Source organism: Pyrus communis, chromosome 8 (genome assembly GCF_963583255.1).
Source record: "Pyrus communis chromosome 8, drPyrComm1.1, whole genome shotgun sequence".
In the NCBI taxonomy this organism is placed as follows: Eukaryota; Viridiplantae; Streptophyta; class Magnoliopsida; order Rosales; family Rosaceae; genus Pyrus; species Pyrus communis.
Window position 1 is genome coordinate 16,128,009 of NC_084810.1, and position 12,679 is coordinate 16,140,687.

General features: G+C 36.8%; 1 protein-coding gene across 1 annotated transcript; it reads left to right on the plus strand.

Annotated features, from left to right (window-relative positions):
* The first annotated feature begins 5,171 nt into the window (after positions 1–5,171).
* On the plus strand, positions 5,172–12,359 carry LOC137741751 (pleiotropic drug resistance protein 2-like). The gene is made up of 20 exons (XM_068481473.1): positions 5,172–5,887; positions 6,210–6,330; positions 6,427–6,515; positions 6,659–6,743; positions 6,844–7,134; positions 7,217–7,307; positions 7,397–8,297; positions 8,377–8,537; positions 8,671–8,774; positions 8,887–9,046; positions 9,130–9,210; positions 9,301–9,431; positions 9,573–9,905; positions 10,080–10,370; positions 10,460–10,543; positions 10,723–10,856; positions 10,941–11,168; positions 11,299–11,470; positions 11,567–11,821; positions 12,009–12,359. The coding sequence occupies exons 1-20, from the start codon at positions 5,511–5,513 to the stop codon at positions 12,273–12,275; spliced, it is 4,356 nt and encodes a 1,451-aa protein (XP_068337574.1). The 5' UTR covers positions 5,172–5,510; the 3' UTR covers positions 12,276–12,359.
* Positions 12,360–12,679: the final 320 nt, after the last annotated feature.

Here is a 12,679-nt window from a genome sequence, read left to right on the forward strand (position 1 = left end):
AACATTCAGCTTCAGCTTTTTTTCACAGTTTTGGATGAAAAAAAGCCAAAAACAAGAAGCTGCAAAACCCAGCTTTGAATAATCGGTTTTTTTTTACATTTGTTTTACATAAAAATTTACCAAACACTATAATACTACTTTTTTTTTTTTTTCAAAAGCACTTTTATAAAAAAGTTTACCAAACACTCTGCTGTTTTATTTCACAGCTGCTTATTCTTCTCACAGCACAGCAGAAGCAGTTTTTTTTCAAAGCACAGCAATACCAAACCAGCCCTTAGTCTATGCCAAACCAATTCAGCTTAACTCGTTAAGCTAATCAAGTTCAAAATAATCCAGTACAATAAACATACAAGGATTTAGTCTACATTGAAAATCCGCTTCATAATTGTTTGCTACATCTGTGCTCACGAGGATGAATCTTTCCTCTAAATCCTGTTATTTTCTTAAGCCAACAGTAAATAAATGCATATAACCATGCCATTCAGTAACAACATTTGTATTAACTGTTTACCTTTTACTCTAACCATAGAAGTTGAGGTTGCCAAATCCATTGGTAAAACTTGGTAAAGAAATGAAATTTTACATAAAACAATATGATAATATAGGAAGTAACTCAACTTACTAATAAGCACATGCAATATCCCTCTTCTTATCAATGTAGGATTTATTATCAACATGTCCTCTCAAGTGTGACGAATTTTAAAGCCTAACACGTGGACAACACAACTCAAGTGACATGAAGCACATGTGACCGTTGGGCTTCACACGCAAAATAACCTACTTTGATACTATAAACAAAGTTGAAGTTCCACTATAAAACTAATTGACAGATAAAGAATAACCCAATTTATTTATAAATATATGCAAAATCCAATTTTCTCGTGGAATTCATTCTCAATATTTGGAACAACATTCAGAAACAAGTACTGATAATTGCAGAAAATGACACATACAAAACAAGTAATCTTAACTTTCATCACGACGCGCAAACATTGTGCAGATATGTTAATGTGCGCGCGCGTGTTCGACCATGATAACTTATGTTAAGATATTTTTATCTCATGAGTCATGCCAAATGGGAAAGGATCCTTCAAAATGTTGACATGATTTAATCATAATCGTACAAATAAAAAGGGATGAGAAGAGCATAGTAATAAGAGGGCAGAGAATCTGCCGCCGGATCCTTTCCCATGTCAAGTCAAAGGTCAGACGTAAAAGCATGATCGGTTTTGCCCGCGACTTTTAACACCTTATTATTCAAGCCCCCCGTTATAGAATTTTGAGTAACTTTTGATTGAAGCCTTGAATATCTTGGTAGCCTCTAACTACCGTACTCTCACAAAGTCAAAAAACAACGATTACTAGAAAATTGATTTAGGTACTTGTCATTATCTTAATACAGCTTTGAAATTTGTAAAGTTGTAAGTTTGTAATTCAAATAATTAAGTACGACATTGATTTCACTAATTAACTTATTATAATAGACAGAAAATAAAGTTGATATTTTATAATAAGCAACTCATAAAAATTCATAGATAATTGAGTCCAGCTACTCAATTAATTAAAGAAAATTATCAAAACGAAATTTCAAACTAAAGAATGAAGTATCAGATTCAAGCATCCATCACTCTCTTCACTCACATCCAACTGTTAAGGAACGTCCAAAGGGAAGTGTGGCATTTGTCACTTTGTTTTTTTTTTCAAACTTAGATATTTATTGAAGAAATCCAGCAGCCTGCTGAGTACAACACATAGATGGGGGAAATTTGACAAATATCACCTGAGATGACAATTTTTTGAGAATTAATCAGCCAAACTCATGAGTTAGTGTGAATGTACCACCTTTATGATTTTACATCAAAAATTTATGAGACCCTTCCAAGGGTATATTTGTGACTTAAGACCCCTTGATGACTTATGTAAGAACTCAGTTAACTCATTGTATAACTCCCCATCCTAAAATATTTATTTTGAGAAATAATATCGGTTATAGGCCCAAACTAAACTTCGTTTTATTTAGTTACTATTAATCATGATTTTTTTTTTACTTAAATTCCTTAATTCCTCATAACACTGTAATCATATTTCAATTACCAAAGCATATGTGTAGATTACCAATTAAATCTCCATATTTCTTCTATTAAATCAACTTCTCAACAAAAGGTTAATTCTTTATTATCCAATTATGAGTTACTCACAAAATCTATAACCCAACTCATTTACCAAGAACATAAGGTAAATTTTGTAAATTAATCACCCAATTACTCTTCTTAGACAAATTTCAACGAAAGATTAATCTCAGTTTTAAGGTCGCATCTAACCCCCGTTAGACTGCCTACGTACCCTTGAACGAGATCAAACCTTTTGTAGTTCACCATTCCATTTCCTAACTCATTTTCAAAAAATATTTAAGTGACTCACAATCACTAACAAGGTTCAAACAAGTGAATCACACCAAATGTATATTAAATATGGATTCAGAACATCGAAATTAGTGTAAAAAGACGGCATTGGCTCACTGCCCACGCGCTGCCGCACATGGCTATCAACTGTCCCGAGTTGCCGGAAAATTCAACTATTTAAAAAAAAAATTACCAAATTTTACAGGCAAGTAGATTCAATGAGAGGAACAACTTTCATACCTAGACCGAAGTTCAATTCGGCCAGGAAAAGCCCCAATTTCACTCAATTCCACCAGAACCCTAGAATTTGGGTGTCCTCGATTCGACTCCATAATAACTCCGACGGCCCCAAACTTGTTTGGGCTTTGTTCCTGGGCTTAAGAGGAGGTTTTGGTGGTGGAGATTGAAAGAAATTGTTTCAGAATTCATGGTTCTTCGACAAGGTACCACCACACCCACCGGTGCGGGTTTCACCAATTCAAGGCCAATTCTTCTCATTTTTGGGGTGGAAATGGTAGAGGTGTCGATGGGAAATGTTTTCCCGGTGGTGAGTGGCGTCAACTCGCCGGAAAACACCATGGATTGCATCGGAAATCATGGATGCCTCCGGGTTGGGTTACTCGGGTCGAAGGGAACCCGGTTCCCTCTTTCTCTCCCCTCTCTCCTTTCCCTCCTTTCCTCCTCTTCTGATTGGGTAGACTAATTCCCCCCTCTCTCCTTTCTCTCCTTTCCTTTTCATTTCAACCACCCACGTGGCACTCCAATTTCTACAGATTTTCTGGAGCCTTCTAGTTCAAGTTAGAACTACAAAAATGTCCCTAACTTTAAACGTTAATAACTTTTTCATTATAATTCTGTTTCGCGAAAGGTTTACGCCTATGTGTTCGTGAGATCGAGTTCTATTAAAAATATAAATTGTAACCTTGAATAGTCTACAGATTTTAAATAATTAATTTCTAAACTTCACTCTTCAAAACTAGTTTTAATTAAAATCTAAATTCAAATAAATTAATATAAATTCTCGAAAAATAATATAAAATCTCAATTCAATTTTTCATAACCATACATCGCTTTATTTTCGATTTTTCTCCACATTTTCATATTTTTAAAATTTCAGGGTATTACACATTGTGTCTCAAGTTCAAATCCTCAACCCTCCCTTAGTGCAAGTTATAGTAGTAATATCATTTGTAACAATAATAAGTAAAAAAGCTCATGGGACAATTTTTCTTCTCCTCAAAGACAAAGTTGTAGTTAACGGAGTTTCTACCTTGAATCGACGCCTGAAAAAATGGTCATGTGCATAACACATGATGAATTTTTAATGGAATTACAGATACAGCACATCTACACTAAAACTAGAGTCTGGATGGTAAACTGGCGAGATTTATAGTTTTGGTCAACACCCCTAATGATTCAGTTGGTGTTTGTACTAATTTCCCTATAAACCAGTAACATCGATAGTAATAATTATACTAAAGGAAAATATTACAACTTCTCTTTACTTGTTGATAACTCAATTTCCTAAATATTTACAAAAGTCACAAATATAATAGTATTGATTTGCTGAAAGAAAGATGCAAATGTCAGAAGGGTTCTATTAAAACCTCAAATAAACTTGCTTAGTTGCAAAGTAACCCTCCGTCTTAGGTCATGATTGTGCTAATACAACTATCTATGCACCAAATTGTCGAGGACACATCCTAAAATTTAATATTTTTATAGTTGGACTAATTATTTCGTAATCTCTAACAGCTATTCACTTTAATCATGGGGATTTCATTAAAAAAAAGGTCAAAACATACGTCGAAGCTGTAATGTTAAACATAAATCACTTTGAACAAACTTTATGCGGATAAATCTACGTGAAGAAAACCGTAATGAAGAAAAAACAGTCACACATGCCAAATTCAACACACTATTTGAATTTAGAGATACACAAGTGTTAGTGCAGTGGCAATGAGATGTCAACAGTGCAATTATGCAATGCAAGTTAGGTGTCACCGCACTGCCATTTGAAGAGTCTCATTTTCTAGTTCAAATAGAACTTTTTACTTTGAAGTTAAACCAATTTTAAATGGTGCTCATACCAATTTATGAGCATATTTAAGGGCTATTTGGGACATCTTTTATAAGAAGCAATTTTCTTCATAAGCGATTATAATAGAAGTACTTTTATTACAAACAGATAGGTTTATAGAAAATCCAAAGTGCTTTAGAGAAAAAAAACTTGAAACTACTGCTTCAATAGCAAGTTTCGAAAAAGCAGAGTTACAACTTATAAGATCATACCCTTGCATTAAAACCTAAAATTTTTAATTCAGAAATTTTAAGTTTTAATCCAGAAACAGTTTTCTATTAAAGGCAAAAGCATAGTTAGAAGCAGAGTTACAACCAATAAGCACTTTATGTTTTTTTTTTCTACAAACGTAATTAGAAGTAATTTTTGTTATCAAAAGACACTTATAGCATTTTCATAAACAATACCAAATACTGACCCTAAATAGTCTCAACAATAATATGAAAAGCCTACGAAGTTTCGAAGATGGGAAAAGGAGAAAATTGACAATATTGGAATTTTCTCCAGTTCATAAATTTCACGTGTGTTGAATTATTCGCCCACATAAGAATATGACCATCTAGAATAAGGGGCGGTCAGCTTCTGCGAAAGTTATTAAAAATTCTAGTACTCACAAAGAAATCCCCAGCAACACAAGTACTAATAGTAGTAAATTGCGTAGAAAAAAAAAACGCAGGAAAATTCAAAGTAGCCTCAGTTGATTTCTAACTTTTTTATTTTATTTTTGCTGACAAATTCCCATTAGATTTTTCAACCAGAATTTGCTGTGAAGAAATTTTTGTACTCTATATATCTCTCCCTCTTTTCTCACAAGTGTTCATAATTCTTCGGCCAAAAGGTGTTGAAGAATTTTTGAAAGACGAAAGAAAATCACACTCAAGGGTTAGGATTACATAGTTGATCACTATTCTTTCAACTTTAGCGTGCCCCGAATTCCAGGGACATTAATCAAGTCCAATCGCTTCCCAGCAAATTATCAGAAATATTTGAGTTGTTGTGAGTGATTGGATTGGTTTTGGGCCATAAAAATGGCGTCACCACCATTGGGGGTGGATGATTTAACTAGGCAGAGTAGCAGCCGGAGTAGCAGCCGGAGGAGCTGGCGGTCTACTAGTGTTAGAGAAATGTGGAATGCTCCAGATGTGTTCCAGCGGAGCAGCAGGCAGCATATGGTGGATGAGGAGGAGGAGCTCAAGTGGGCCGCCATAGAGCGATTGCCAACGTATGATAGGATGAGGAAGGGAATGTTGAGACAGGCCATGAGCAATGGGAGGTATGTGACTGAAGAAGTTGATGTTGCGAAACTTGGGGTACAAGACAAGAAGCAGTTGATGGAGAGCATACTTAAGGTTGTTGAGGATGATAATGAAAGGTTCTTGAAGAGGCTCAGGGCTCGAAACGACAGGTTTGTGTTGTCTCTCCTTCTCTTGTGCATAGATTGTTTGGTTGATGAGAAAGCAGGACAAAAAAGAAAATTTTTCGACTTTGAAACTTTAGGGTTTCTTTGGTTGCATGGAAGTTGTGGGACGAAAATTCCATTAGGAATTGAGTCTGATTTTATAATAGGCTAGTTACAACTATTGACTTCAGGGGAGGTGAAGTTTAAAATCTTTGAAATCATAAAACATAAAACTTACTATTCAAAGACGGAGTTTTTTCTTTGTTTGCTTGCAAATCACGTATGATTTGGATTAGATTGTAAATTTTGTCTTTTGATGCGGAAACAGGGTCGGTATCGACATTCCTAAGGTTGAGGTTAGATTTGAGAATTTATCAATAGAGGGAGATGCATATGTTGGCACCAGAGCTCTTCCAACTTTGCTGAATTCTACCTTGAACCAAATTGAGGTATTGTTTCGACATCTCCTAATACCAAATTTGACTTCTTAATCTAGTAGTTCCCTAGTGGATCTTAGATTTCTAAATTTTAATACCTGTGAGCAGGGACTAATTGGATTGATTGGACTCTCAAAATCGAACAAAAGAGTCGTCAAGATACTCCAAGATGTGAGCGGTATTGTTAAACCATCAAGGTACGCTCATGTATTTACGTATCTAACGTCTTTAAGGGACAATACAAACTCACTTTTCCTATGAAATGAATATGGAAGCCTACTCATGTAAGTTAGTTTTGTTTCTGAACTCCGTCCATGCACTTGTTTTGTATGATTTTCAGGATGACACTGCTTCTTGGACCTCCCTCATCAGGGAAAACAACGCTACTGAAAGCACTTGCTGGCAAACTTGATAGGGATCTAAGGGTTTGTCATCCTGTCCCCTTTGATCAGTTTATTTCAACATTATTAACCTGCATTCATGTTTACTTTTTTCATATGTGTTGACAAGTTGGGGTTTTAACAGGTAACCGGGAAAGTGACCTACTGTGGCCATGAATTCCAAGAATTTGTGCCTCAGAGAACCTCTGCTTATATCAGTCAGCATGATCTCCATTATGGTGAGATGACAGTTCGCGAAACACTGGATTTCTCTGGACGTTGCCTTGGAGTTGGAACAAGGTATGATATGCTAGTAGAGATGTCTAGAAGGGAGAAAGATGCAGGTATCAAACCTGATCCTGAAATCGATGCATTCATGAAAGCCACATCTATGGCAGGCACCGAAACTAGCTTGATCACAGATTATGTTCTCAAGGTTCGTAAGTCCATTCATAACGCTGTATCATTGATATCTTTTTGCGTAGTTTTAAATTAGTAATGTTCTATTCTTCTGACAGATACTTGGATTAGATATATGTGCTGATATAATGGTGGGTGATGATATGAGAAGGGGTATCTCTGGTGGGCAAAAGAAGCGTGTAACAACCGGTACATTACTATATGTCAAATTACATATTATAACTACAATTAGGGGTTTGAATAATCAAGTACACTTACAATGATAATTGAATGTGCAGGAGAAATGTTGGCTGGACCAGCGAAAGCATTTTTCATGGATGAAATCTCGACGGGGTTGGACAGTTCCACAACCTTTCAGATTACCAAGTTCATGAGGCAGATGGTTCATATTATGGATGTGACGATGGTCATCTCTCTCTTGCAGCCTGCGCCTGAGACATATGATCTTTTTGATGATATTATTCTTATTTCTGAGGGTCAGATTGTGTACCAAGGCCCGCGTGAGAACGTGCTTGAATTCTTCGAATATATGGGGTTCAGATGCCCTGACAGAAAAGGTGTTGCAGACTTCTTGCAAGAAGTGACCTCAAAGAAGGACCAAGAACAATACTGGTATCGGAAGAACCAACCTTATAGCTATATCTCGGTGCCAGATTTTGTAAACGCTTTCAGCTCTTTTCATATTGGTCAACAGCTTGTGGAAGAACTGAGAGTTCCATATGATAAAAGATCAGCCCATCCTGCTGCCTTGGTGAAGGAAAAGTACGGAATATCTAATATGGAGCTCTTCAAGGCATGCTTACAAAGGGAATGGCTGCTGATGCAGCGTAACTCTTTCGTATACATATTCAAAACTACGCAGATAACCATCATGGCAACAATTGCTTTCACGGTATTTTTAAGAACTGAAATGAAACATGGGAAAGAAGAGGATTCGGCAAGGTTTTGGGGAGCGCTGTTTTTCAGTCTCATCAATGTCATGTTTAATGGAGTGGCAGAACTTTCAATGACAGTTTTCAGGCTTCCGGTGTTCTTTAAACAGAGGGATGCCTTGTTCTACCCGGGGTGGGCTTTTGGGTTGCCCATTTGGCTAACCAGAATTCCCATTTCATTTATGGAATCTTTTATATGGATAGCTTTAACATATTATACCATAGGATTTGCACCTGCTGCCAGTAGGTAAGTTTTATTTTATCACTTGTATTGCTCTCAGAAGTTTAAAAAGTTCGTCAGTCTTACCTACATCCAATATGTGCAGGTTCTTCAAACAGTTCTTGGCTTTCTTTGGTATACATCAGATGGCAGTCTCCATGTTCCGTTTCATCGCTGCACTTGGAAGAACAGAAGTTGTTGCAAACACAATTGGTTCATTTACACTGCTATTGGTTTTTATTCTCGGAGGTTATATTGTTGCCAGAGGTTAGAATCCTTCTTTGTTCACTGTCAAAGTAATTACTTTCAAAGTACACAATCTGCAGCTTATATCGATTTGACTGCTAGACGATTTCATATATGTCAATATGTTAAATGCACTCTCATTTCTCGTGTGTAGATGATATTAAGCCGTGGATGATATGGGGGTTCTATTCATCACCTATGATGTATGGACAAAATGCAATTGCTATCAACGAATATCTCGATAAAAGATGGAGCGCTGTATGTTCTCTTAAATCTCAGTTTGCTTTACATTAATAATTACGGTTGAGGCTTATACTCAGGTTCAACTGCTTAATGTTAACAAAACTCTTTTTTGTTTTCCATGGCGCAGCCTCTCCCTAACGGCCGTATGCCCACTGTCGGACAGACCATTCTGAGGGAAAGAGGCCTGTTTACAGAAGAATATTGGTATTGGATTTGTATTGGAGCACTCCTCGGGTTTTCGGTTCTTTTTAATGTTCTTTTCATTGGAGCACTGACCTTCTTAAATCGTAAGTAATCAGTTGCATTTGTCATTCAGCTATTTTCATGGTAAGGATTCAAGTATTGATTTGTTTTCTTGACTCCCTTTTAGCTCTTGGCGGTACCAAAACTCTGATCGATGATAATGGCTCTGAAACCGATAGTAAGCCACGATTGACATCCAATTCAGAAGGTTCAAATTGCTATTTCTAGTCAATCCTAACTTCAATGTTTTTACTGATTCTGCAACGTTTTTACTGATTCTACGACATGACAATTGCAGGTATTGATATGCAAGTGCAAAATGCTCAAGGAAGTAGTTCAAATGATCAAGTGAAACGAGGAATGGTTCTGCCCTTCCAGCCCCTTTCACTAGCTTTCAACCATGTCAACTACTATGTCGATATGCCTGTGGTAAGTCATTTTTTTCTTTTTCTTGCACTGATTTTAAATCCGTCCTATATTTATCGACAGAGAAGTTAACAGAATTACAAATACATGTCTAGCATGTGTCAAGTATGATTCTGGGTAGTAATAATATTGTGTTGTTATCAGGAAATGAAAACCCAAGGGATTGAAGAGACTCGACTGCAACTACTTCGAGATGTTAGCGGTGCATTCAGGCCAGGTATCCTGACTGCATTAGTTGGTGTTAGTGGTGCTGGAAAAACTACCTTGATGGATGTCTTAGCTGGAAGAAAGACCGGCGGATACATTGAAGGAAGCATTAGCATCTCTGGATACCCAAAGAACCAAGCCACATTTGCTCGGGTCAGCGGTTATTGTGAACAAAACGACATTCATTCACCATATGTGACTGTTTATGAATCTCTCTTATACTCTGCTTGGCTGCGTCTTGCCCAGGATGTTACGAAGTCTACACGAAAGGCATGTTGTTTATTTAATCATGCCTAAATACTTTTAATGATTAATTATAACATTTAATTTTCGGGGTTATATGCAACTTAATATCTGTAGATCTTTGTTTTTACTAACCTATAAACAGTTGTGTCATGAACAAAAAAACATGATGAGTTAACTCTGATTGATTCCTTTCTGCAGATGTTTGTTGATGAGGTTATGGATTTGGTCGAACTTAACCCGTTGAGAAATGCTTTAGTTGGACTTCCTGGAGTTGATGGACTTTCAACTGAGCAGAGAAAGAGGCTTACCATTGCTGTAGAATTGGTTGCCAACCCTTCCATCATCTTCATGGATGAGCCGACATCAGGCCTTGACGCTAGAGCAGCTGCTATTGTTATGCGTACTGTAAGAAATACTGTGGATACCGGGCGAACTGTTGTTTGCACTATTCACCAGCCTAGCATTGACATTTTTGAAGCTTTTGATGAGGTATAATTTGATTCCAGATCTATTAAATTTGCAACATTGTTCACTATTTCCTGTGCCAAATTTCATCTCAACTGTGTTTCACCTTGCAGTTGTTCTTAATGAAAAGAGGAGGACAAGTGATTTATGCTGGACCTCTAGGTCCCCAGTCCCACAAGCTTGTTGAATATTTCGAGGTAAGTTTATCTTTACCTAGCTTATTTAGACCTGACTTAATTCTATCACCATTCGTCGGACGTGAAGGTTGAATTCTCTATTTCAATAGAACTGTATGATCTATTAAGCAGTAATAGTTTCTATATATCGATGAGTTTAGAGTTAAAAAGTTTGGATAATATCGAAAACCTTCTTGCAGGCAATTCCTGGAGTTCCCAAGATTAAAGAAGGCTACAATCCTGCTACTTGGATGTTAGAGGTCAGCTCAGCTGCAGTTGAGGCTCAAAACAATGTTGACTTCGCAGAAATTTTTGCAAATTCTGACCTCTATAGGTAAAAAACATGTGTAGTATTAATTTTGTTCCCTTTCTGTTTGTTAAAATTAGATCCTTACATTTCTTTTCTTCACCTGTTCAGACAAAATCAGGAACTTATCGAGGAACTGAGCACACCACAACCTGGTTCTAGTGACCTTTACTTTCCCACCCAATACTCACAAAGTTTCATAACTCAATGCCATGCTTGCTTTTGGAAACAACACTGGTCGTACTGGAGGAACTCGAGATACAATGCCATTAGGTTTTTCATGACAGCTGGCATTGGCATACTATTTGGTGTTATCTTCTGGGGCAAAGGAGACTCCATGTAATTTTTAGAACTTTATAATCAGCTACATATTCTTCCCTCTAAATTTGTGACTCAATTGCGTGTTTTCTCCAATCAAGATGTGTTTTGTCACTTATACAATATTGTATAACTGTTATCTTGTGAACAGACACAAACAACAAGACCTGATAAATCTTTTGGGAGCTACCTATTCCGCTGTTCTTTTCCTTGGAGCAAGCAATGCTAATGCTGTGCAATCTGTGGTTGCGATTGAGAGAACAGTTTTCTACCGTGAAAGAGCAGCAGGGATGTATTCAGAGTTACCTTATGCATTTGCTCAGGTAAGAAATTGGAAGTGTTATAAGATATGTGTTTCCAAGCTTTTTAATAAACTAAGATGTAGCTGGAATTGATTCCTGTTTTTGGTGCTGGTGCAGGTTGCTATTGAGACAATTTACGTTGCAATCCAAACCTTTATGTATTCATGCCTTCTGTATTCTATGATCGGGTATGTTTGGACGGTGGAGAAGTTTTTGTACTTCTACTACTTCATATTCATGTGCTTTACCTACATGTCCATGTACGGAATGATGATGGTTGCACTAACTCCTGGCCATCAAATTGCTGCAATCGTTTCCTCCTTCTTCACGAGCTTCTGGAACTTGTTCTCTGGTTTCCTCATTTCCAGGCCGGTATGTCATTTGAAACTCTCAGTTACTTTTCTTATTGGGACTTTATGACACGAAAGTGATGAAAGAGTAGGGATTCAATTGTTAAAACCCCAATTAGGTTACTCGATGAATTTCACCAAACTTAGCTTGTTCAACAAGAAATTTTCTCTATCATTGCGATCATAACAACTCATGCTTTATCTTGCAGCTAATTCCGGTGTGGTGGAGGTGGTACTACTGGGGGTCTCCAATTGCTTGGTCAATCTATGGCATCTTCGCGTCTCAAGTTGGCGACAACAAGGATCTGATTGTAACTTCTCAGGGAGAAGTGAGAGTGGATGTGTTCATTAAAGATAACTTTGGTTATGACTACGACTTTTTAATCCCCGTGGTGTTTGCTCATATTGGTTGGGTCCTTCTCTTCTTCTTCGTCTTTGCCTACGGCATCAAGTACCTTAACTTCCAGAGGAGATAAGCAACTTCCATGTTCAGCTAAGCTGAGAAACCTTCAAGTTGTGTATTGATATAGTATTGAGTCAGATACAAGAAATTCTGTTCACTTCTTTCGTATTGTTTATATTCTTTGATGTTCGATAAAATAAAAGGCTTGGCATTCTTCTGTTTAAATAAACATGAGAAATCATTTCTTCATATGAAATCAATTAAAACTTGAAAACTTGGTCTACTGTACTGCTATATTCTTCCCTAATTGACATATATAAATCTTTTTCTTGAAGAAAAAAAGAACTGATTTAAACAAACTGCACTTGAGAAGTAAACGATTGATTTATTTTTGTGCGGAAATCATTTTCCTGTCAATCTTTGTACGAGAAATCAAGAGTCATTAGCTACGAAAGATGTACGTATTCCTCATTCAAA

Coding starts and splice junctions, on each gene's coding strand:
- LOC137741751 (XM_068481473.1), top strand. CDS start 5,511: ATGGCGTCACCACCATTGGGGGTGGATGATTTAACTAGGCAGAGTAGC. Junction 6,331..6,426: donor CTACCTTGAACCAAATTGAG/GTATTGTTTCGA, acceptor ACCTGTGAGCAG/GGACTAATTGGATTGATTGG. Junction 10,544..10,722: donor AGCTTGTTGAATATTTCGAG/GTAAGTTTATCT, acceptor ACCTTCTTGCAG/GCAATTCCTGGAGTTCCCAA.